The sequence below is a fragment of the Talpa europaea genome (genome assembly GCF_964194135.1).
Source record: "Talpa europaea genome assembly, chromosome: 14".
Lineage (NCBI taxonomy): Eukaryota > Metazoa > Chordata > Mammalia > Eulipotyphla > Talpidae > Talpa > Talpa europaea.
The window spans coordinates 20,410,282-20,436,206 of record NC_140082.1 but is presented as its reverse complement, the minus strand read 5'-3'; the positions used below and the strand labels follow the sequence as shown (position 1 = coordinate 20,436,206).

General features: G+C 38.6%; 2 protein-coding genes across 2 annotated transcripts in view; one reads left to right on the top strand and one right to left on the bottom strand.

Annotated features, from left to right (window-relative positions):
* Positions 1-946: 946 nt before the first annotated feature.
* LOC311183692 (protein adenylyltransferase SelO-like) lies at positions 947-25,277 on the bottom strand (the record flags this gene model as incomplete). The annotated part of the gene is made up of 19 exons (XM_084253236.1): positions 947-1,069; positions 3,944-4,023; positions 4,977-5,020; positions 6,424-6,503; positions 7,439-7,531; positions 7,631-7,712; positions 7,814-7,858; positions 9,997-10,126; positions 10,811-10,894; positions 11,755-11,827; positions 13,061-13,130; positions 15,530-15,617; positions 17,837-17,904; positions 18,084-18,182; positions 18,275-18,331; positions 18,421-18,485; positions 19,756-19,884; positions 20,494-20,612; positions 25,049-25,277. The coding sequence occupies 19 exons, from the start codon at positions 25,275-25,277 to the stop codon at positions 947-949; spliced, it is 1,758 nt and encodes a 585-aa protein (XP_084109362.1).
* Positions 25,278-25,692: 415 nt separating this feature from the next.
* PDSS1 (decaprenyl diphosphate synthase subunit 1) overlaps positions 25,693-25,925 on the top strand; it is a gene marked incomplete at both ends in the record, with an annotated part of 31,471 nt that continues 31,238 nt past the window's right edge. Inside the window, one exon of the mRNA XM_084253701.1 lies at positions 25,693-25,821. Within this exon, the coding sequence (XP_084109827.1) occupies positions 25,693-25,821 (129 nt within the window). The remainder of the gene's footprint in view (positions 25,822-25,925) is intronic.

The window sequence follows — 25,925 nt, the reverse complement described above, 5'->3', positions numbered from 1 at the left end:
TATATTTGTATGTAAGCATATATATGTATACAAAAAATATGAAAAGATACAAGACTAGAGAATATAGAGAATATTTCCCTTGGGCTACAGAATGAATGTTAAGTGTGTGAAGGAAGACTTCCAAATTTATTCAATATATTTCCTTTAGATTTTTAAATGTGGGGGCCTCCCTGGTGGCGCAAGGGTTTAAGCACTGCACTATGAAGCAATCCACAGCCTCTGCAGTATGAGTTCGATCCCCGGCCAGGGAGCAACCCATGTGGTGCAGCAGACCTCTCCTGTCTTGCCTGCTGCTCCCCTCAGCAGTGTATTTCAGTCAGTCTGCCTGTTCTGTTCCCCACTCTGTCTCTGGTGAATCCTCTCACCGACCACACCTCTGGCCTGTAGCCCAGTTCTTGTATGCATAAATAAATAAATCTTTAAAAAAAAAAGATTTTTAAATGTGCATGTAATGCTTTATATATTTTAACAATTGTAAAAATTAATGAAAGGTCACCTTAAAATTGTGTGACACTAGGACTTTAGTTTTAATAATATACCTTTTTTGTTTTTATATCATTTAATTTTAAGGAAGAAGGCATACAACTCAAAAATTTTTAATTATAATTTAACAAGCTTTGTAAAGCATTTCAAATATACCCAAAGCTTTTGGCATCCACACTGGGGTCCCCAAGTGCCATTTCACTGAAAGGCACTCAGAGAAATAACTAACTCCAGTTCTGAGGCAAGAAATACACAGGATGAACTGGAAACATCTTACACCAAAAAATAAGGACATCATCAAAAACTTTTAGGATCATGTCAAAAAGAAACCAAATTTGGGAAACTTGTACATCATAACAATAATAACTCCAGTGGTATAAGATGTTCTTAAATTCAAGTGTTCACAATGATGAGTTGTTCTATGTTGAGTTCAATATCAGAAGCATTCCTTATTTTCTGCAAGTTAAGATGAGCAGCTAACTTTAAGATCTTTAGCCCAAGAAGGAGTAGGTGAGGAGTACCCTGCTTTCTCAGCTGCAGGATGCTTCTGGAAAGGATGCTGAAGAACTTGCTGGAGAAGATGGATCTGGAAAACAATTGAAGTCGATAAATACAGATTTCCTGTCTCAGGATCCTTATTAATTTTCCAAGTTGATAAAACAGGATAAAATTTAAATTTGTTTGAGAATGTTTAAACATCCATATCCTGATGATTTTAAGGTTGCTTCACAACATTAAGAAAAGAGTTATTATTTCCTAAGATGGGTACCAAAAAAATAAATAAATAAAAGGATGTCAATGATTTACAGTCTTTCCAAATCAAAACCATGGATTCCAACTCACATTCTTTCTCATCCAAAATTCTGCTCCATGGTAATAAATGGAGCCATCCGAGAACACACCTCTTTTTCAATAATCATTTTAGGGTCAAAATGTATAAATTTAGCACTGGCAAAACTCTCCTGCCCACCTGTGACTACACAGGATACCTCTCTTTTTCTTTCTCCTTTTCCTAATAAATTTGTCCTTTTAAAATACAAAAAAAAAGTATAGTTTCTGTGGTTTTGTCACTTCCTTGGGTATTACTAAAGAAAAGTCTAGATCTGAAAAAGGAAATGTGAACATTTAATGAGGAGAACCAAGAGATCAAACAGAGCATCTTACCAGATCACTAACAGTTGAAGTAGGCAGCTGGCCTCGCCACCACATGGTGCTCTCACAGCCATGTTCTTCACTGGCATTTGTCATGCATGTTCTTCACCGCCGTCAGCTGCTCACCTACCTAAGCTCAGCTACGAGTTTAAAACCTCCCCGAATTGGTTTTCAATACTTCAATACATTACCTTGCACAGAGTGCATTTTCAAGAATGTTTTTTATTTGTTTGTTTGTTATGTAGAAGAACCGGGGCATAGGCCAGAGGTGCAGGGGTGAGAGGATTCACCAGAGACAGAGTGGGGAACAGAACAGGCAGATTGACTGAAATACACAGCTGAGGGGAGCAGCAGGTGAGTCAGAGAGGTCTGCTGCGCCATGTGGGTCAGCTTCCTGGCCGAGGATCCAACTTAGCGATGACAGTACTAAGACTTAACCCATAGGCCACCAGGAAGGCCCCTCAAGAATGTTTGATACAAGAAAGTAAAACAAGTTGTGTGTGTAAAGGATTACAAAATCTCTTTGTTTTCTAGCATGAGATTTAACCCTTAGTTAACTTTCTAGGTCTGCTCCCCAGGTAACCTGATTAAAGTGGCAAGCGTATCAGCATACAACATTGCTTTTAACTGACAAGCAGCATCTGGACTGGGAGAATTGTAAATACCTGATAGAATACTCTGGGCTTTCTTTACCGTGGTGACTCTTGATATGAAGTGGGTCTCTTGAGGGGTCAGTGGAAACTAAGCCTCCAGAATTGTTATAAGAGATACTGGTTTCTGTGGGAATGAAGCTTTTAAGCTGGGGCTGCTCCTGCTTCTGCCCAGTGTGGATCTTACCTCTCTCCACCTGAGCTTCCTGGCTGCCCTTCCTGCTGGCGTGGGCTGCAGATTCCTGCCAGAGGAACCTGAGGGCGCCCTGTCCGCAAGCTGCTTTTACCTCCATCTCGGAGCTGAGTGAGACCAGGAGTCACCTGTGTCAGTCTTGTGAACTCCATAGTTTGCTTTAACTTAAGACAACTCCCCACCCCTGGCGGGAATGCGTCACTACTCAAATATAATTTTGAGGAAGGGAAGAAAACAGAATGGAACAAAACATAGGGAAAGAAGGAGCAACAGACCAACCAGACAACTTATTCAAATGTTGTTTCCCAGCTAAGATCCAGGCTAATCACTTACTCTCTAAAATGAAAACCTAGGTTTGTCAGATCAATTAAACTACCAATATAAAAAGTTAATGCAAGTTCCAAATGAGAAATAGCGAAAATACTCTCTCTCATGCCACCTCGGGTTAATTGGGAGTGACCCCAAAGCACGCTGCGAGGAGAAGGATTCTGAGTCTGTGGCCAATGTTCAAAATTGGGCCACAATCATTGACACCCGCTCCAGTGACAGCAGAGGGATGGCGGCTCGAGTGCCAAGGCCTGTCCTCTCCTTAAGGTACATCACGTGCAATGCATTTTTAAATAACTGATTATGAATTGCTGGGGATCTGAAAAAAGATATATGACTTCAATCACTTTGATAAATGTATCCCTAGATAACACATGATTTTGGATGCTTTACACTATTTTTAAGTCTCCTCTGCAGCATTTATTTTGCTTAATGCCCCATGTGAGATCCACCCATGCTGATACATGTCCACCTACTTCTTTCATCCTCACTGCTGTCAAGATTAAGTTAGGTGACCCCAGGTTGCTAGTGCCATAGACACCACAAAAGGTAATTTCACCTGGAGAGCTGTACCCTAGAATCAGGCTTCACTGCATTTCAGAGACTGAAATCCAAAATTCCAGAAGAGCAAAATCAGATGCCCAGAATTTCAAATAATATTAGAAATGATATAAAATATTAAAAATTTTAAATATATTCAAAAATATCTTAGAGGGCCTTCCCAGTGGCACAGCGGGTTGAGCGCCACGCTGTGAAGCTGTCTGTCGATTCCCGGCTGGCCAGGGAGAAACCCACATTGCGTGGCAGACCTCTCCTGCCTCACCCGCTGCTCCCCTCAGTGGTGTCTTTGGTCTGTCTGCCTGTTCTGCTCCCTACTCTGTCTCTGGTGAATTCTCTCACCCTCCTGCACCTCTAAATGTACCCCAGTTCTTGTAGATATAAATAAATCTTTAAAAATATATATATATATCTTAGAAAATATGAGAAAATGATTTGCTGATAAGCCAAAAAAAAAAAAAAATGAGATACCAGTCAGAGAGAATTCTGAGAAGCTGGTGCTGGCATATTTCACATGTCTGCAAACAAAGTAAGCGTTTAAAATGAATAAAAATAAACCCAGGAAAGTCAGCCATCTTACCTCTGAAAAGTCATTTCTTTCTGCTTTTTGCACTGCAGATTCTGCCATCCAGTTCTTCAGCACATATCTAGGATTAACAGCTTAGGCCAAGGTGAAGAGCAAATCAAAGAACAATAAATTATAAGCAACACAGGCCAGTTGAAATTACCACAAAAATTAAATAATCTTAAAGAACTTTGTTGGGAGACTCATTTGAAAATGAGCATCATCAGTCCATTCTGATTATTCATAAATAATGTACAGTATTTACAATTTGATGAGTACAGAAAAATCTTTTTAAGCAATATTGTGTCACCTTGATATGGGAACTAGAGGTCAACCAAGGTCCCGCTACCATTACTTAAAGAATACAGAGTATTTTGAGTTGAGAATAGTAGGGTCCTGGAGGACATGAAGGTTTTTCTCCTTACCCGAGTCCTTTACCCTTCCCTAATTAAAGAAGCAATCACTGTTCCTCCTTCTATGACACAAAAGAATCAGTTTTGTGGGGGGGGTGGGAGGTTTTCATCCAAGTTTATCAATGAATATGTCCTCTTTGAGAATCTCATCTTTATTTGCAGAATAAGAATGAGGTTACCCCTTCCTGGTCTGCCTTGTGAAGTCACCCCCACACCTTGATACCCCGGGTAGCTAAACACAGGATAATTATCCCCTATTTCTCACTTATGCTTTAGAATTTACAGCCATGTAAATTCTCCATACTTATGTTTTTAAATTGATTGTTTTTCCTTTACTGACCCAGATGATGCTGTTTTGATTACTCATCCAGTAAAGACTCTAGAAGGATGGGTGATTTTCCCTGCACCCCAACAAGAGCTATCATTCTCTAGGTTAAAAGTCCCCTGATGAAATGAGAAAATCTCATATATGACACTTCTACTCAACTCAAATATACTCATCTAGACTTATTCTATTTAAAAACAAAAAATTAATGATAAAAAATCAGTTCCCTTAAGTAATTTATTCTTATTTTCAAAAATGTTGCTTTCAAATGATAATACTTAATAATGAGAAAATCAAAATAACAACTTACTTGCCATCCTTTTCCTTCTTTCAGAATCTGAATCATTCCTGTTACTAAAAATGAGTAAAACAAAGGACAAAATGAACCACTGTTTCCCCAACTTATCTTTTCTAAGATTCAGTTAGATTCTAACAATATGTAAAATTGCACCCTGTTTTATTTGTTTAAAAAAATTAAACTAGGGCCTCCCCGGTGGCGCAGTGGTTGAGCGCTGGGTTGCGAAGCTGCCCGCGGCCTCTGCGGCGCCGGTTCGATCCCCGGCTGCTCCCCGGCCACCGGAGGAGGGTCCCACATGGTGCGCAGACCTCTCCTGCCGCCCGCTGCTCCCCTCAGCAGTGTACTTCGGTCCTTCTGCCTGTTCTGCTCCCTGCTCTGGCTCTGGTGAATTCTCTCACCCTCCCACGCTTCTGACTGTACCCAGTGCATGTATAAAACAAACAAACAAACAAACTAAATAAATAAAGCATGCCTCTATAAAAAAAATAAATAAATAAATAAAAAATAAAAAAATTAAACTATACCTTTCCTCATCATAAATGTAAATTTTCTAAAAATAATTTAACTTTTTCTGGATTACACAGCATCATCTTTATAAAGAGCCTTCAGTAGCCATTAAATTGTGATGCACCATTTGCTCCTGTGAGCCTGTGGTTTATCTCTGTCTCTCCTTCAGCTGCCACTACCTACAACGACTTTCCTCTTTCATGTTTGTTACTTCTGATTCATTGTGAGTTATGAAACAAAGCAATTCTCACAACTCTGTAAGATACGAAAATTAATACACATTGAGCTGAGTGGCTTTCCTCCAGAGTTTCAGGTCTCAAGTTTGTTGGGGTGTCTTCTAGCCTGGCAAATAATCAAACAGGCATCAGACAAATTGATAAGAGGAAAAGTGAAAAAGAAGTTTAATAATCACAAGAATACTTCCTGCAGACATGGGAGAAACCCAGCATGACTAAGTAACTAGCCCATGTGGCTTCAGAAGCCATTTTTTTATGCTTAGTAAAACAAGGGAGGTTAGGGAAGAGGAAGCTCAATTAGAAGTTTACCAAGGAAGGCACAGTAGACAAAAGGAATGTAGATTTAGTTCTTCAACTGAAGAGATAAGGAAATTAGGTTTTCCAGGGAAGGGTCCTTACATAGAGAAGTTTTCATATAAATACCCTTTTCAAAAGCAAACCACCCAGTCTTCAGAGCCCTTGTCATAAAATCAAACTGCCAAAATTATACATTTTGATGTGGTGGGAGCTGTACTATCACCAACTGAGGTGAGCAGATGCATGTTCTCTGCATGGTGCAATGTCATTATATGTGCCTCGGTTAGTACAAAATACCCTGGAGTGAAAAAAACCTGCTTCAAAATGAAATAAGAATCTAAGGAGCAGGCATTGCTAATGTCACAAGACATAATGACAAAGCATTAGACACTTGTAGGGAAACAATTAGATGACCTTACCTCTTCAGTCTCAAAATGTACTGGGACACCCAAGTAGGAAAGAGTTCATGTTTTGAAATCATCTTCAGTGCCCAGAATTGCTAAATGAAAACACAATAATAAACTGCTTGTTATATTAATATTTCTTTGGTTTATTTGAACTTCACCTTATTTTAAACTCTTCTTTAATAACAAAATAATATCCAAATTTTAAGTATATCATTAAGTATATCATTTAAGTATATCAATATCAATATCCAATTTTTTTTTTTTTTAATGCAAGCACTGGGTACAATCAGAAGCGTGGGAGGGTGAGAGAATTCACCAGAGCCGGAGCGGGGAACAGAACAGGCAGACTGACGAAGCTCACTGCTGAGGGGAGCAGCAGGCGGCAGGAGAGGTCTGCGCGCCATGTGGGACCCTCGCCAGTGGCCAGGGATGGAACCAGCGCTGCAGAGGCTGTGGGCAGCTTCACAACCTAGCGCTCAACCGCTGTGCCACTGGGGAGGCCCTCAATATCCAAATTTCAAGTAGTAGTACAAAAAAAAAAAGGAAAAAACATTTTCCTTTTCTTTATTTAATATTCAACTCTAAAATTCAAATTCATGAAAATCCTTGTTAACAACATTCTACCCAATAATAATAAGGAAAGAACTTACTGACATAGGTTAGGACACAGATGAACATCAAAAGTTTGCTAAGTAAAGCAGCCAAATGCAAAAGACTACATAATATATGCTTCCATTCATGGGAAAAGTCTAGAAAGTAAAAACCTTGAGAGACAGGATGTCGACTAGTAGTCACTTAGAGCTGGGAGCTAGAGACTGACTTCAAAAGGGCAGAGGGATCTTTTTAAAAAGATGGAACTGCTCTAAAATTAAATTGTGGTCTTACTGACACAAATCTGTAAATTACTGAAAATCACTGGATTTGCACAATTGAAAGGAGTGCAATTTTCTGGTATATAAATTATTTGTCAATAAACCTGTTAAAGAAAACTGAATTAAGAAGAGAATCAAATGCCACAAGTTAATACCTGAGGAATGTGGAGCTCCAGTAACTGGCTTTGGGTAATCTCACTGAGCTGCCGAAACGTCATTGTAAAATCAGCTTCTGTCTTTTCCATGAGCTAATGAAAATAATTACATGTATCAGTCTCTATTCCTCAAGAATATGCTGAATAGTAATTCACATGTTAATCAGAAGAAAGATAAAATAATAAACTTACATGTAACAGCAATGCAATTAGGTCATTATCATCCTTACTTTCTCCAAGTAATCCCAGTTTGACTTTAAACAACTCCCTAAATCTAAAATGAGAAATGTCAATTCATTATTAAGGTTCTCGCTGTTTTAAGAATTCCCCTCAAGCCAACCAATATGATTGATTATATATTCAAAAAGGGCAAACCTTGTATAATAAATAACTGGATATCCCTCAAGAATTTGAGCAGCACTAAAGAGGGAAAAAAAAGAAAAGACAGTTAAACCTTAATTTAAAATTAACATCCTTTTTTTAAAAAGATTTATTTATTTATGCATACAAAGTACAGGCCATACTGAGGTACAGGCCAGAGGTATGAGAGGGTGAGAGGATTCACCAGAGACAGAGTGGGAAGCAGAACAGACAGATTGACTGAAATGCACTGTTAAGGAGCAATGGGCAAGACAGGAGAGGTCTGCTGCACCATGGGGGTTAGCTCCCTGGCTGGGGATCGAACTCATGCTGCAGTGACTGCAGATAGCTTCATAGTGCTGAGACTTAACTCCCTGCACCACCAGGGAGGCCCAAAATCAACATCTTTAAATCACTTTTTTTTTTAAGATTTAATTATTTATTTAAGAACCTGGGTACAGGCCAGAGTTGCAGGGGGTGAGAGGATCCACCAGAGACAGAGTGGGGAACAGAACAGGCAGACTGACAAAATACACTGCCGAGGGGAGCAGCGGGTGAGACTGGAGAGATCTGCCGCACCATGTGGGTATCTCCGTGGCTGGTGGGGGTTGAACAAGCACTGCAGAGGCTGTGGACAGCTTCACTGTGCTGTGCTCAACCACCTGCACCACCAGGGAGGCCCTAAATCACCTTTTATAAGAACAAAGTGAATCTTCTTGTACATTAAATAATACTACAGTAGCCTGTTAAATAATATACTACTGTATCTGGCCTAGTGATAATTATTTATCATGTCCTACAGAATATTGTCAGAATTTACTGCCTCCATGATTTGAGTACAGATCAAATTATGTCACTCCTGAAATATTAGGATATACAAGTAGCTTATAGGATAAATGTTGATGTCTCTATAACACCAAAACAATTAAATAAATGGACTTTTGTGTATTTTTTAAATTACCTTAAGCCCAAACTAATACATTATAAATACCTTAGCCAACACAATAATTATTTGTCTGAACATATGAAAATATAGTGAAATATTTCATACAAACACAAAAATTAAGTTTTTTTTACCTTAAACTATATTTTCATAAAATTCTTAAATGTGTTTTAATTGAAACAAAACCTTTATATACTTATACACAATGGAATATTACTCAGCAATCAAAAAAGATAAACTCATGCCATTTGCAGCAATATGAATAGAGCTGGAAGGTATTATTCTCAGTGAAATAAGTCAGAAAGAAAAAGAAAAATATCAGAAGGTTTCACTTGTAGAAGGAATGTAGGGGAACAAAATAAGGGGTCAAGAAAAAAATAATTACAACAAATTGAAAAACAAAATTAACAGGCAACTATAAATCAGAGATATTCTGCAGGGGAGCAGGAGGGAGAGGGATCAAAACAGGGGAGGGAAGAGCACAAGGGACTATGGTGATGGCGCACGGGTGAACTGGTGGTGGGAATTTTGTCATCCCTACGACACCCTCGAGGAGAAAGTATACACTGCACAAAAAAGAAGAATGATGTGAAATATATATATAATTTTTAAAAACCTGTACATACCAATGATACAATAATAAAATATATAAACAGAACAAAAGAGAATATAAAACAATTAGAGAAAAGGACTTGAAAAATACAATTAAGGTAGGAGATTTTAATACACATCTCACAATTCATACTTATCCAGTAAATAAAAGTGAATAGGTCATAAAGGACTTGAATAATACAATGGATACGTTCTCAATGTATTATATTAAAAGTTTTGACCATACAGCACATACATATTTTTATGATTATGAAACATACAAAAACTTACTATGTTGGGCCACCAAATAACCTAAGCACATTTTTAATAGTAGATTTTATCAAACATATTATTTGATTATGAAAGTATAGACAAAATAATTTTAACCACTTAGAAATTAAAAAGTATAGTGATAAATAATCCTTCAATTTAAGAATAAACTAAAATTTTATAACACCTAAAAAAAGCAATAAATAGGAAAATACTTTATCTGGTAATTAACAGAATAAGGCCAAAACTGTACTATAGAAAAATATGTAGTTTGAAATGCCTTCATTATTAAAGACTAAATAATAAGATGGTTTTTTAAATGTTATTTTTTTCCAAAAAAATCATTATACAAATTTCCAAACAGATTTATTCAGTAGATTTATGATTGACTCACAGTAGCTTTTGCCTAGGATCCAATAATGGGTTTAGTGCTTGTAATAACTTCTTTAAATTAAACATCCCAACATTAGCTTGATTTCCTATTTTATATCTTCTTTCATCATCAGATGTATTTGGTACAAAATCTGTTTAAAATAAAATACCATCATTTATAATGGGAATAATAATAGTAAATAGTTTCTTTTATCATTTCTGTTTATAGTTAAACTTAATAAAGTTATACTTATTAAATAAAAATCCTTCTGACATTAAACCTTCAAATCAAAAGGAATATAAACACTAATACCCACACACATTAGAATCTTTTCAAATATGTAGATCTGCCTAATGGGAGGAATACATTTCTAATCTACAGAAACTTCCAGGTTATCAAACATGTACTTCAAATTCCAACTAAGTAGCATGCCCTCCAGAGAGCCTCCTCTGATCCCTCCAATGATAAGTATGGACTATTATACTTTATAGATTACGAGAGTGAGAGATTAAGTAACTTCTGTAAGGCTCAGAGCCATTAAGGTTCAGATGCCAGGACACAAACCCACATCCACCTGACAACACACTCCTACTTCTCTCCATGTAATCATTACTGGCACATAATGCTTCAGGACAGACACCACAGAGGACTTCTTTTTGTATCTCTATGGCACCCTGGAGGTGTGAGGGGCATATAAATCACTATTTCATGAATGAACCCAATTCTTTCTACTATGCCATCATTATATTAGATATAGCAGTTATCTAAAGTGAATTTGTGATGACTTATTAACTATAATAAGGTATGTGTGTGTGTGTGTGTAAATCATACCTACCTGGGTTATAAGCTTCCATGAAACCAAATGGACCATAGTCAATTGTAATGGATAACAAACTGAAGTTATCAGTATTACAAACACCTAAAACAATAATAAAAAGTCCAAACACATGAAAATAAAATAAAAAGCATTTTAACTATAAAAAATTATCCAGAATAGGAAACACATTTACTTTAAAAATGAAATAAAATTAGATTATCAATTGAATGGTTAAACTGGTGAAGTCAAATAGTTTAAGAAACACTAAAATTAGATTTAAAAATTGGAATGGCAGTAAAGGAATTTGTTTAATTAATTTTCAAAGACTGTGAAAAAGGGAATAGGTAAAAATGTGGATATGCACCCTCAGGACATCATTAGCTGCAGGCCAGTAGCAGTGCAGACTTTATATATATATGACTTGTTTCTCAGTTACTCTTGGTAGGCAGACATTCCCTCCAATGCCATCCCATACAGGGAACAACCTCAATACACAAGCCAGTCCTACTGCTTTTGTAGGAAATTCAATGCAGGAATACCATTGAATTGATATGAAATAGTTAATAATGATTACACTGGAGAATGGAACTCACACTCTCTTCTATGTATTTTAAATTCTCTACCATAACCAAGTAGTGCTTTTATAATTAAGATTTTTAAAATAGTTTTCAAGTGATCTAGATCTAATATATATTCACACATGGAATCCTATGGTTAAACGCTGTACAGGTAACATTCTCATCAAAATGAGGATGCTGATTCTGTTTAGTGTATGCTGCTCATTCAAAACTGTTTTAAACACAAGACTATTTCTCTGTTGCTAAATACAAATTCTTACGTCAAAAATGTTAAGATGCTTATCAACAGTAATATTTAAAAACCCACAAAAGAAGAAATCTGCTACTTCAACCATTTAATTCTACTTTCCCATGAAAAAGATGAAATATCAGTAGGTAACTTACCATGAGCAAAACCAACAGACATCCACAAGGCAATAAGTCGTGCTGTCTCAGAGACCACAACAGAAAAAAATTCCTAGAATGCAATAAAAAATTCTTCAGAATTTCAGCAGCAATACTCTCTTAAGATCTACTGACAAGAAGAACCAGAGAAGAATTCAAAGGTGGGCCAAACAATAGCTAACAAAATGGAGCTCTTAAATATGTAAGAAAATGGGGTCTCCCCTGGTGGTGCAGGCGGTTGAGTGCAGCACTGTTAAGCTGTGCGCAGCCTCTGCAGAGCCGGTTTGAGCCCCGGCCAGGCAAGGGTCCCACATGGAGGGGCGGACCTCTCCTGTCTTGCCCGCTGCTCCCCTCAGCAGTGTGTTTCAGTAAATCTGCCTGTTCTGCTCCCCGCTCTGTCTGTTGAATCCGCTCACCTCCTCACACACACACCTCTGGCTTACACCCCAGTTCTTGTATGCATAAATAAATCTTTAAAAAAAAAAAACCTTATTTACATCTTATTTACAAAGTGGTTCATTTTTTTTCTTTAATGAAATGTTCCAAGAGCTCTGTATTTCTTTTCCTAATTTTGGTTTTTTAAATTCTAAGTTGTACTACTAATGTTCGCAAGCCATGAGAGAAGGCAGAGAATGCCCCTTCTCTTGAAAAACCTACCACGTATCTGCATTATTTACAATAGCTGGATTTGGAAGTAACCTAAGTGGCTACTGACAGAGGATGGGATAAAGAGGATGTGTCTATCCACACAGTGGAACACTATTCAGTGGCAAGGAAAGATGAAATGTCACCATTTACAGCAAAATGGAAGGAAGTCAAGGGAAGTATGGACAATAGAGCAAGCGGGAAAGAGAAGGACAAATACTGGACATTTTCACAAATATGAGTAAAACAAGGAATCATGGATCAACTGACAAAGCAAAGCAATTATAAACCAGCAGATATACATAGACAAAGTGAGGTTTCTCAGGTAAGGGGGATGAGGGAGGAAAGAACAGTGAAAGCTGTATAAGGAATGGTGGTAAGGGGAAAAAAAAAAACACTTGGGTTTTTTAAAAAATGAAATTTTTAGCAGAGCAGCTCCCTCGCTGTGATCTATTGAAATTCAGCCCTGACACGGGATTTGTAAGGAAAAAATAAAAGAAGGAGAAAAAAAAAGAAGTTTTGTTTTTTTACACTTGCTCTTAGCCAAAAGGCCAGGAAGTGATTTGTTTTTTTTTTTTTTTAAAGACCTATTTGGATCCTTTCAAGATTCTGTTAGAATGCACTCATTGACTCAAAAGGGAAAAAAAACAAACAAACGTACCACATATCTATCAGGTTCTTTGACATCTATAGAGGGGAAATGTTCCCGTATGATGAAGTCTAGTAATGTTCTGGAGATAAAAAGGAGATCTCAGTGAGTGTCCCTCAGGAGACAGTATTCCATATCCAATCACCTAAACTCCCCTTGAATGTTCATTTTTCAAGGTTCAAGTTTTCAAATTAACGCAATAAGATTTTACTCCCAAAACAGCCAAAGAGAAATATTTCCTCAATACCAATCAAAACTGAAAATGTGTTTCTAAGATCATAGTACATGCTACCTTACTAGGTTACAAATTCAGATTAGTTCCGCAAACATCCATGGGATATCTACTGCACCTGCCATAAGCCACACCCTGTGCAACTCTTGAAAAAAGAAGGGTAAGATCCAGGCCCAGATCTCAAAGAGCACAGAGTCTATTAGGGAAGAAGGACACATGATGTTATAGTCTAAAAAAAAAAAAAAGAACCAACAACTGAAATATACAAAAAGTATAAAGATAACAGAGCAGGAAACAATTATTTATACATGGAGGGTTCACAAATGAGGTGACCAAAAAATGACAATGTTTGAAGTTAAAATATTTAAGGTGCACATGAATCATATTATGTATTCTCTATTTTATCAGACTATTGTAGCTAGCTAGCTAACCAAGTACTGATGTTGACTGCATTGGAGAAGAGAAAATTCATTGAAAAAAAAATGGGGGCTGTAGATATGATTTGGAATGAACACCAATCAAAACCATAGGAAAGGATTAGCGTTTGTATATAAGTGGAATGTCATGTTAGCCGGTGAAGACATTTCAAGGATGGTGGTCAGCAATATATATCCGATGCGAACAGATACATAAGCTACAAAGTATGACTACCAGATGGAAGAATTTCAGTGACACGGTGGATTCAAACAGACATGACCCCCAAAACAAATGTGAAGTTATAAATAATACCCAAAGAGATTAGCAACCCTTTGAACAAGTGAGGATGACCATGAACTCATTAAGGAGGAGACACAGGAAGCAGGCACGGACAGAGTGATGACATCTCTGCTTTATTTCCCTCATGTCTCTTCTGCCTATATTCTTTGTGGCGGGCTTTCCCAGTGGCTCAGCGGGTTGAGCGCCACGCTGTGAAGCTGTCTGCAGCCTCTGCAGCGCAGGTTTGATTCCCGGGCCGTCCAGGGAGAAACCCACATGGCTCACCAGAGCTCTCCTGCCTCTTCCGCTGCTCCCCTCAGCAGTGTCTTCAGTCCTTCTGCCTGTTCTGCTCCCCGCTTTGTCTCTGGTGAATCCTCTCACCCTCCCACGTCTCTGGCCTGTACCCCAGTTCTTGTACAAAAATAAATAAATTTTTTAAAAAAAGTATATTCTTTGTGGGGCAGGTACCTAGATTCACCAAGCTGATAACTACCAAAAAGGACACATTCCAAGTGATTCTAGCTTTTGCAAGAAAATATTTCTCACATATTTCCAAATACTTTTTATAACTATTATACTATCTTAACAAATGGAAATTGAATTCCTCTTCAAGGAGGAAATGCTTCTGTTCAAAGAAATATCTTGCTAAGTCTGCTTGAGGAAGACAGGACTTTGTGAGCACAGATCCCGAAAGCGCCAAGGTATGAGATGGTTGGCGGCAAACTGCGTGACAGGAGGGGAGAATTTATTGTTTTTGCTCTTTGAAGCAGCCACCTTTTCTCTGCCTTCCCTGCAGAAATCTTCAGTTGGATATACTCTGTTCTTAAATCCTTTGTGTGAATTTAGTCTGTCATCTGTGTTTGCATTCTGTTAGAGAATTGAGTTTCATATCTGGGTCAGCCCAATGTCCAAGAAAGAAGAGACCTGAGACAGAGGCTGCCCCCGGGGAGGCCCAGGAGTTGGGAGGAGAGATCTGGGCCTCTTGAGGCTGCAGAATTGAGGAGTCTGAGTCATTGTCACTCAGGCTTCTGAGTGGCACGGAGGTGCTCAGCCATAGCTGGACTGTACACTGGATAGGAAACTCCTTCTTTTCAACCACCTAGAAAATCCACATGGTTTGAAGAACACAGCAAGTGTTAAATATAGTTATTAATGTAGTTATTAATGCCACCTCTCTGGTGGCACTGAGGTTAAGTCTCAGCACTACCAAGCTACGGCCAGCCACTATGGCCTGAGTTCCATCCCGAGCTAACCCACATGGCGCAGGAGACCTCTCCTGTCTCGCCCCTCAGTGTGTATTTCAGTAGATCTGCCTGTTCTGCTCCCCATTCTGTCTCTGGTGAATCCTCTCAGCCCCCCACACCTCTGACCTACAACCCAATTCTTGTATGCATAAATAAATAAATCTTTTTAAAAAATAGTTATTAGTTGAAATTTTTGGTTTTACGTATAAGAAAACCAAAAAGAGTTTTAACTTTGCAGTACATAAATAATAAACTACATAAATAATTTTTAATTGTCTTCTATCATTCAAAAAAAGGGCACTTTCTAACCTTAGTAAATCAAATTCACCATGATGAGCCAAAATTTCTAATGATCCAATTCTAAACCAAGATTTTGCAACTCGCAGCACTACTGCACCTAAAAAAGAAACATTTATTTTAGCATAACTATTTTAAACAATATAAAGACAGCATGTGCTTCTCATAAGAATGAAATTATTTTAATAAATAAATTTTATCAGAAAAACAACTAATTTATACACTGCAAAGGATCAAGGATCCTTCTCTTTTTCTTTAAGAGTCAGAATCAGAATGTTAGGAACTACACTTTCAAAACACCAAGGTTCCAACACAGCCAAAGTCTACAAACTTCAGATTCCCATTGAAGGGGTTAGACTAGATGATACCTTTTGTGTCACATCAACCTTCCTGTGCCTCATCCTAAAATAGATATGAATGAAGTATTTCTACGGCATAGTTCCTGCAGGTGACCCCATTTGTTTCACTAACTGAAATTTAACTTCAATAGAGGTCTGAATATGTTATACTCACGAATATACTAAAGAAATACAGTGAACCTATGTATTCTGCGGTTGCTTTCGCAGTCTCTACTGACGTCCTCTGTTCTGAATACAGGTATTAGCAATAAAATTAGTAAGCAGAGTTCATGCTTCTTTCTTGTAAGGAATGCTGCTCTTACATGTGTTCAGATGTCAGAGCGAAGTCTATTCTCGTGACAAAAGCTCCATTCTGTTTTGTCCTTCATCAGCCTCCCACACTCGCTGCCTTCCTTCCTGTTCTACATGCCTCCCTCTGCTCCCCCCTAGACATCCTACCTAATCTTATGCTCAAGTTCAAACCCCACTTCTTGCAGAAAACTAAACTGATCCTCCTTTCACTGGCCTCATTTTCTTAAGAGCAGGGACTATGATATGTATTTACTACTCCTGGACCCCTAGAGGTTAGACCAATGGTAGGCACAGGAAAGAGTCAATTACTATTTTCTGGGTTGACTGAATTATCCATATAGTTAAGTTTTAGTCACAATAACTAATCTGGATATTTATTTTCATATTTTTTTACATAGTCACTTTATGTAGTTACTTAGGAAAAAAACTGTAAGAGCTCAATAAATTATTCTAAGTGTTTACTTAGCGAATACCCATTGAATCACTGAAAGTTAGTGCTAAAAGACACGAAAGGTATCATCTAGTCTAACCCTTCACTTCAGATGGAGACAGCAGAGAGTCAAAACGAAACTTGTTCAAAGTCACAAATCAGTTCCCACACAGCCAGTGTGAGGTTTCACATATTCTTTTCCCACCCCCGGCCCCAGCCCTAGCTTCATGACCACAGTAGCTGCTGGGTAAAAGTACAATTGAAATATCTGTATATGTGAAGATTTAGAAGTAGAAATTGTGCTGGTGGTCAAAAAAAGAATAAATACTTGGAACCATTCGAAACCATTAAGATTGTGGCTCAGAATTTAGATGAACAGTATCTGTAAATCATAACCATAAAATTAAATACTGTTACACAGTCATAGTACTGCTCTGTGCTTGGAATCTCAGTACAAGCTCTATAGACAAAGACCTAAATGGTTGCTACAGGCCTGTGTGCAACAGCATCATTTATCTAGAAAAGACTACAGGGGAGAGAGGGATAAATAACCTTTAACTCCTTTAAGCATGAAAACTTGTGAGGAATTCTTTTTTATGAGAATCTTATCAAAACATTATTCACTAAAAAAAAAAATGCACTAAGTATAAAGAATAAAAAACGTTCCCTTGGTGAATCACCGAGAATGTCAGTATAAACGCGGCCTCCCTGTGATTCAGTGACACTCGCGGGACCCAGGACAGCATGGAGGGCTCCCCGCGGCTCTCAGGAGCGCTGCTTTTTAAGCAGTGAAATATTTTATTAGTGTGTTTCAGTTTCCCAACCTCCCCAGAGAGTCTCAGCCTGCCTGGCTTTCCTCTCACTGACGCTCTGCAGCTCACTTACTCTGAGTCCTTACTGCTAACCTGCTCAGAGTTGAGGGGAAACTAACTGAACACTTGGCTGAAAGTAAACAAAGAGCAAGTGGGTTCTGAGGAAAGGCCTTCGTGGACCTCCTGGGAAGAAAGTCTATAAACTGCAGTGTACTCGCTGTGTGACATTTGGCCCACTGTCCACAAACTTTTTGTTCACTCTCCAGAGCTCCCTGTCTGAAGTGGATGGGACACCTTCCCATCCAGGGAAGGTGGGAACGGACACATCTTGAAGAGCTCTGGGCTGCTTGTCAAGACAGCAAAGATGGCCACTGCCTGTCATTCCTTCAGCACTGAGTCGTTTCATGTGAGTGTCCCAAACAGTTACCTCGTTCTTTGGCAGGGTTCCCATTGTAGAACTGATCTCTCCATATTTCATCATCACTTACAACCAGACTGAAACGGAAGAGAATCAAACATTACAGTGACACTTTGCTAGCACGCTAGCGTGAAGGACCCAAACTGTACAGAACTATAAAAATCATGCTCAGAGAAATTTATCTGTTCAGGTTCTTGACGCATTTCTGGAGATAACACAATGCAGTTCTCAAAGGCAGTCTCAAGGAAAGAATTACCTGGCAGCTCTGCTAGTGGGAATTCCAAGATAGTGCATAGCCTCACTGCACAAAAATTCCCTCACTGAGGAGCGAAGCACAGCTCTGCCATCACCATTTCTGTGGGAAATATGAGGTTTTTTTAAATTGCAGGTATATTTAAGACAACATAAAATTTTATTTAAATGATGGGGAAAAGTAAGAAAGCATACCTGGAGTACGGGGTCTTTCCCGAGCCTTTTAATTGGAGCTCCCACTTCTCACCCAGCCTTTAAAAAAAAAAAAAAAAAAACTAAATGTTAGAAAACTCATGTTGATATTCAGCAGAAATGTGATTACACAGGAAGACATGAAGTACCTGTTCGTGTAAATTCCAATAAGATGAGCTCTTCCATCCCCAAGCTGATCTGCCCATATTCCAAACTAAAAGGGAAAAAAGAAAACTTCATGTTTATTGGCCTTCATAGTTTGTATTAGCTCAGGTTTTTCTGTCAAAATTGAGAATGGGTACTGCATTTTAGAATTATAATAATCTGGTTTGAATATAGGTGAAAATAAAATAAATCAATAAAACAAGTTATATTTACATAACTAATATATATAAGTAATTTCTTCATCATCTTATACCTGAAGCCAAATTTGCTAAATATTGAATACTTAGATCTATTTAATTATGGAATATAAACTGGGAAAATTTACTAGTAGAAAAATCTGTCTACACTATATATATGCAACGTAAGTCAGAACACACATACCAGAAAAAATTGCTTTTTAACTTGCACGACTTTCCAATTTTTTCTGTTAAAATTTGTACATGTTTTTTTCAATGCTCAGTTACGCCACTTACTGGCTGCGAAAGTTTGAGTTATTTAATATCATTAATACTGATCTTTCAATCTGTAAAATGGCATAAGCCTTGTCACATTACTGTAAGAATGAATGTGCAAAATGCCTTTACTCTGAATACACAAGTGCTCAAAAGATAGTAATAACTATTATTGGCAAAATTTTTTTCTTTTGCTTAGACATCTCTCTACTTATCACACAGATACTCCTTTCACCAGTAAGTTTTGATTTTCCAGGACAGTAAAGTCCTTTCTGGTCTCATAAATTCTCATAACTACTATCCTTACCCCTACCACAATCTAAATGTGACTGAAATATGTTTATCTACACCTCCCCTAGAGTATTAGCAATTTGAAAAAGGGAACAGGTCTCATTTACCATTATAACCACACTCTAAACTTTCTTCATGATCTTGCCTTATTTCAAGAACATGCCTTATTAATTGCTTGAACCATTACCAGCAGTTTTAAAACTTTGCTCTATAGATGTCTTAGCAAAATTATAATCTATTGTTCATTCTAAGGCTTTCATATCGACATTGTATCACTTTATTTTGCCCAAATCTCTTGCCCAAATGTCACCGAGCTGTCTACCAATAAATCAGAAATTTTACATTTGTAGTTCCCCAGTTTCATTTTTTAATATTTAGGCTCCAGTTTTATCATAGCAAATCACATCAGCTAATCGATTAACATCTTACCACGGCATACTCTTCTTGGAAGGTCTCGTTAACGTCTCAATATGCTGATGTTGAAGAAGTTAATCCAAAATAACTTCTTTACTAAGAGAGCATTTTCACCAAGTTTTTTTATTTGCTTAAGGGTAGTGATATGGATGCTACTCTTACCTGGTGGCCACCATATCTGTGAGCCAATGGAATGGATCCAAATAATATCTTTTCTCCACTTACAAGCTGGAGAAAATCATCTGTTTCTGAGACAGACAAATCAAGGTCCAAAATATCTTCCAGAACTTCCTGAGGCAGGAAAAAAATATTCTTACACACCTAAGCAATCCTTTAATAATTTTTAAAGGACTAAATAGAAATTAAAAGAATAAGCCTCTGCCAAAAAATACTTTTACATCTTTTCATAAAAGATGTGCCAAGATTTCCTATCATTATTTATGCTATGTGGGAAAATTAGCTCTATTAGCTCTAAAATTTTTATGTATATTTCTTGTGATACACGGTAAAATAGCTTTAATATTTTTCCTAGAACATATACTTTTAAGGAACTAGCAAAATGTAAATGTCCTATTTTTATGCCAAATTCATCTATATCATGAGAGAACAATTTAGAATTAGAGACCAACTCTCAATGTCTAAGATGAGAATTCAATTTCTTTGCACTCTTTTATTTTTCATTAAAATGCATTTCCCTTGAAGCATAGCTTTAAGAAAGTGTGTACTAGGATCCAAGAATAAGTATTAGAAAGTGCTTTCTAAGTGTAATATTCTCCAAGTACCTGTATTTTAAAAATAAAATAGTCATTTATCAATAGACTAGCAATATTAACAATGAAAAAATTAATAAAATTTTAGCAAAAGTTGAAGTATTTGTATTGTGAAAAAATAAAGCCTAACCTTTGAAACTGCTACAAGACGCACTCTTGATTTGAAAGAAGTAGGGAAGGCAATTGAAAAAATACAGTTTTTCACTTTGCGAACATAGTTCTCTTTAACAGGATCAACTGGCAACACAGCTGATAAAAAAAAAAAAAAAAGATTTCTTAATGCTCTCATTTGTGTTGCCTACCCAGCATTAATAATCCTTAGAAAGGTTCTGGTTTTTCAATAAAATTCAACCATCATTTTCTTCATACTTTGTTATTTGAAGGCAACTTTCCCATTTTCAACCATAAATATTCATACACTACCATATATGGAACTGTCCAAGAGGAAGGGAAATGGAAAAAGTTTAAAACAAGACGTATATACCCTATCTTCAAAGAATCTTCATTCACAGGAAACCAAAAGAATGTACAACATATTTATAAATCAGAATATATAAATAAAACGGAGGTGATCTGCATTACAGTGCAGTCATGGGTCACTTAACACACTTAACAACAGGTAAGAGATGCATTGTTAGCATTTCTTTTGTCACAGTGCAAACAGCATGCAAACTCTTCCTTGACCAACATGCGGGCAAAAGGGATATGCTTCTGTGTATGGTCTTCAATCCAGGTCAGAGACGTTTCCTTGTATCTCACATAGTCCTTTCTGGTATTTTTGTTAGTCTTGCTGCTTTCAATAAAGCAGATCCTTTCACAGATTCCCTCATTTTGTTCTCTAAGATCGTCAGGATAATGGCATGGGATATGCCCAACTGGTGAGCAGTAACTGCTCCTGGTTTTCCATTTCATAATCCTTAGTCACTTTTAATTTCATTTCAGGCTCAGTGACTGGATGTGGCCTCTTAAAAGCGACATTAGCAGATTTGTGCACTTAAGGATCAGGATGAACAAAACATCACAAGCCTAAGGGGAAAATGCTGCTATCGGGGAAACATGGAAGCCCAGATGAATGAGGCTGCTGGCAGCATAAAATGCTACGACCTTACAACGCTTCTACCCCAGCAGGTAACAGGAATTTGGGTACAACTGCTATATATGTAGTGTGCTAATGGAAATGTAACTACAAGGTGTATGACTATTAGAATTATAGAACTAACCAGTTCAGTGGAATCCAACCAAAAAATGTAGGCTTTTAATCACATTTTTTTCCTGCTCTTCAGAAAAATCACAAGTAATTGAAGGACAGCAGATCCATAAATAATTCTAATACTAGTCACTAGATGTTTTCTAAAATGTGCAGAACTGTTCCCAGTCCCACCAGAAACTTCATAACATTTGATTCATACCCATCCACAAAACCAGAAGTTTATAAATGACCTCTGATGAGATTAGCTATTTAATTAAGCCCATGCATTAAATACATGTACTTTATTTTAAAAGCTGTAAAGAGTTCTGAATATGCTTTAGATACGCAAAAAAAAAAAAAAATAAGAAGAAGAACAGTACTTTTTAAGTACAGTTCTTTGGATTAGTTTTCCTAATCCAAAACAATTAAAACAAAACAAAATCAAACAGGAGCATTTATTACTAAAAATACAAGAAAAGAGGAAGACAAAACCTATGTTTCTGGATAGAGATTATATTGCAATGAAGTTGGCGTCATCAAATTATTTAGTAAACAAAATAGAGGTCCAATCAAAGTCCAGTGAGAATTTTTTTTAAGGAGCAAATTTAGACTAATTCTGGAAAAATAGACAAAATTTTTTAAATAAGAGAAATGGGAGAGTGTGCTTATAGTAAAATCATAAGAACACAATAATTAAAAATATTGTTATCCAACAATAGATACAAAGAATAAGGAGACTCAGTAAAAAGCACAGAAAGAGCCCAGATATTAAAATTATCTATATAATATTTTGAATCAGTGGCGAAAAGTGGCATCATGACAATTTGTTCAGCTGTTTGAAATAACTCCTATTTAGGCCACCTAGGTTAATTAACTGTCAGTTCTAACATAATTAAGAGTATTCCTGGGCCTCCCCGGTGGCGTAGCAGTTGAGTGCTGGGCTGTGAAGCTGCCCGCAGCCTCCGCATCCTCCGCAGCGCCGGTTCAATCCCCAGCTGCCAGCGAGGGTCCCACATAGTGTGCAGACCTCTCCTGCCACATATAGTGTGCAGACCTCTCCTGCCGCCCGCTGCTCCCCTCAGCAGTGTACTTCGGTCCTTCTGCCTGTTTTGCTCCCTGCTCTGGCTCTGGTGAATTCTCTCACCCTCCCACACTTCTGACTACCCAGTGCTTGTATATATAAAATAAAAATAAATCTTAAAAAAAAAAAAAAGAGTATTCCTATACCTCCCCCACGTGAGTATAAAACCTCCAGATTTAACTCATACTTTCCCTTAAGTACACAATGAATGAGGTACTACTATGGGGAAACAAATGGGCAATTGACCAAGACACAGGTGATTTCAACAGAAAACCTGATGTATGATTATAAGTCCCAACAGTGCATTTTCTTTTTTCTCAAGGAATCTCTATATGGAAACAGACTGAATTCTATAATTAATGCACTTTCTTTTCCAATGCTCCATTTTAGTAGAGCATGGGCAGTTTATAATGATCCATTGGTAGTTAGAATTTTTGTACTGACTGACACACATTTTGCTATATGTTGATATATTCCATAAATATGACCATTGGCCATGAAACAGAAAAAGGCTGTTCCAGATTAAACCAAACCTCACCCTTGTTACATTTTAACCAACTTATCAGTCATAAGGGAAAATTCCAAATGTATGTTAACCCTTCATGTTAACTTCATTAAGAAATCAGCAATTCCAAAATTAAATCAGATAGAATTCAGATCTATCAAAGGATATGAAATTCACAAAAATTGCTAACCTTTCAGTGCAACTGTATTTTAAACTCTCCTCTCAATAAATGTTCTTATCACAATGGCCTTGATAATTCATTGTTCATTTATTTAATAAGATCAGGAGAAGTTTTACAGAGTATTATGAACCAACACATAGGTAATATGTATATGGTATCATATATATATACTCTCTCCCTGGCTGTAAAATGTGGCCTGTAACAGATTTTTTTCAGTGCCATACACATAGAATGTATCTTAAGTGAAGTCAAATCTCCAATGTTGAAAATGCAACTTTAAAAATGCTAACAATTACATATTCCATTTTTATGAGTTCATTCTTTTGTAGAAGTACAGCTAAAAAGACCAAAATCATGTCTAGTGTGTGTAAAAGTGGGCCTGGGGAGTTACTGCACCGTTCAGACAATGCTTTAAGCTTCCTCCACTCATGCTTATCCTAGCTGGGTCAAAAAAACTCCTCTGAGGGCCTCCCCTGGTGACACAGCAGTTGAGCGCTGGGCTGTGAAGCTGTCCGCAGCTTCTGCAGCCCCGGTTCGATCCCCGGCTGCAGGGCGAGGGTCTCACAGACCTCTACTGCCGCCTGCTCCTCCCCTCAGCAGTGTATTTCGTCAGTCTGCCTGTTTTGTTCCCCGCTCTGGCTCCAGTGAATTTACTCACCCTCCCACACTTCTGACTGTACCCAGTGCTTGTATAAATAAATAAATAAATCTTAAAAAAAAAAAAAAAAAAAAAAACCAACTCCTCTGATCTGAACATCAGGTTCTTTCATTAGTTTAGCAGTACCATGTAATGTTGGGAAGTCTTCATGACTTTTCATATTTTTCTCACTGGGTCTTGCCAGATTACATCTTTGAAGGCTCTAGGTATTTTTAGTCTGTGTAAACAATTTCTAAATGAAAATGGCCTGACACAACTGGGTAGTGCTGTGCTGTGCTGTAACTCTGTGAGCTTGGACAAGATGTTCAATTCTCCTAAACCTCAATTTCTTTTCTGAACAAAGAACAAATGATAGTATCTAAGTCACAGGATTACAACACAAATAATAGTGCCTACTTTGGCAAATTCGCCCTTGCATATTTCTTAATAGATAAAATTTACATAAAAATCATCTACAGGTGCATTTTAATAACCATTACCTGTAAAGCACCTGGCACGTTTTTTACCTGATATTCAAGATGGGAGGTGGGGATCCCATGAAACTGGCTTATTTTATGTTTTTTCTATGCATATTCTATGCTTTTATTGAACAAAAAACCAATACTTTCAAAATAAACATTAAAATAATATGCTAAACTACAGATACTTTCACTCTTTAATGAAGAAACCATGGTTTAGAAGAAAAACCTCTTGACAATTGCAGTTGCCTAACTGCTGGTCTATTTCCTACTAAGAGTAAATTTTTTGAGGACAGAGTAAGTTCCTTCTGTTTCTGTACCTCTAATGAGCTCACACTTTCTTTCATTGGCTCTTTGTGTGCAAGTGTTGAATGACTAGTGTTTCTGGGATTTGTGCTGTAAATAAGCAGTCTTCCATTACCACAAGAGAAGCAGATCTCATTATAGAGCTAAGCAGAGAAGTGACCCATACTGGGTTACTCCAACCCTGTACATTCTCCAGTACCCCGAGTTGGAGACCGTGCAGGTCCAACATTACCAAATATCAAAGCTCCGTACACCCAAGAATGGGAATCACACATCCAGATGGACTACCAAGTTATGCACAATATACCTAAAAGGTGTTCAGAGGAGAGAGTCCAAGAGCTGAGCGACGAGGCTAAACTCGCCTCTATTTCACAATAGCCCTGACCGTAGTTTGACTTGTTACTGGCAAGGTACAAAAGGATGCCACTTCCTTGCAGGTCCTGTCGCAAGAAGCAGCCCGCGATGGCCTGGCAGGTCACCCCCACGAGAAGCAGCTGCGGAAACCGAAGCCTCCGGGATCCTATTCCTTGAGGCATCTCTCTGCCTGCAGAAAAATTCAGAGCTGCAAGCCCGACGCCCGGCGCTGCGTCCTGCTGACAGCTGGTAGCCCAGAGGCAGCAGCTGCCAGGAGCGTGGGCACCGCTGGCTCAAATCGGGCAGGGCAGGGCTAGGCAGAGACCGTCGCTCGGGCGGAAGGCCAGGCGGAGGTGCTCCCCGGGGTGGGGTCACAGGCCAGCGGGGCGCACCCGCCGCGCCCCTTTTCCGGCCGGGAGACCGCGAGGCGCGCACCGCCGCCCGAGCGCGCGCCGCCCTCCAGCCGGGGAGGGGCGCGCGGAGGCCCCGGGGTGGGGCGCGGCGCTTCCTGCGCCAGGTTTCCGCCTCCGGGTCTCGGAGAGGACTGCCGGGTCAGAGGCGGAGCTGCCGGCCCGCCGCGGCTTTCAGACTCGGGCCATGGCCTCGTGCTGGTGGCGCTGGCGGCGCGGCTGCTCCTGGAGGCCGGCGGCGCGGAGCCCGGGGTGCGGCTCACCTGGCCTCGCGGAGCCGCCCGGGCCGCGCGCAGCCGCCTACGCCCGGGCGCAGGTGAGGCCGGGGGCGCGCGCGGCGGCGGGGCGCAGAGGTCACCGCGCCAATGACAGCCCGGCGGCCGAATGAATGGAGCGAGGCGCCCGCGCCGGCTGGGGGCG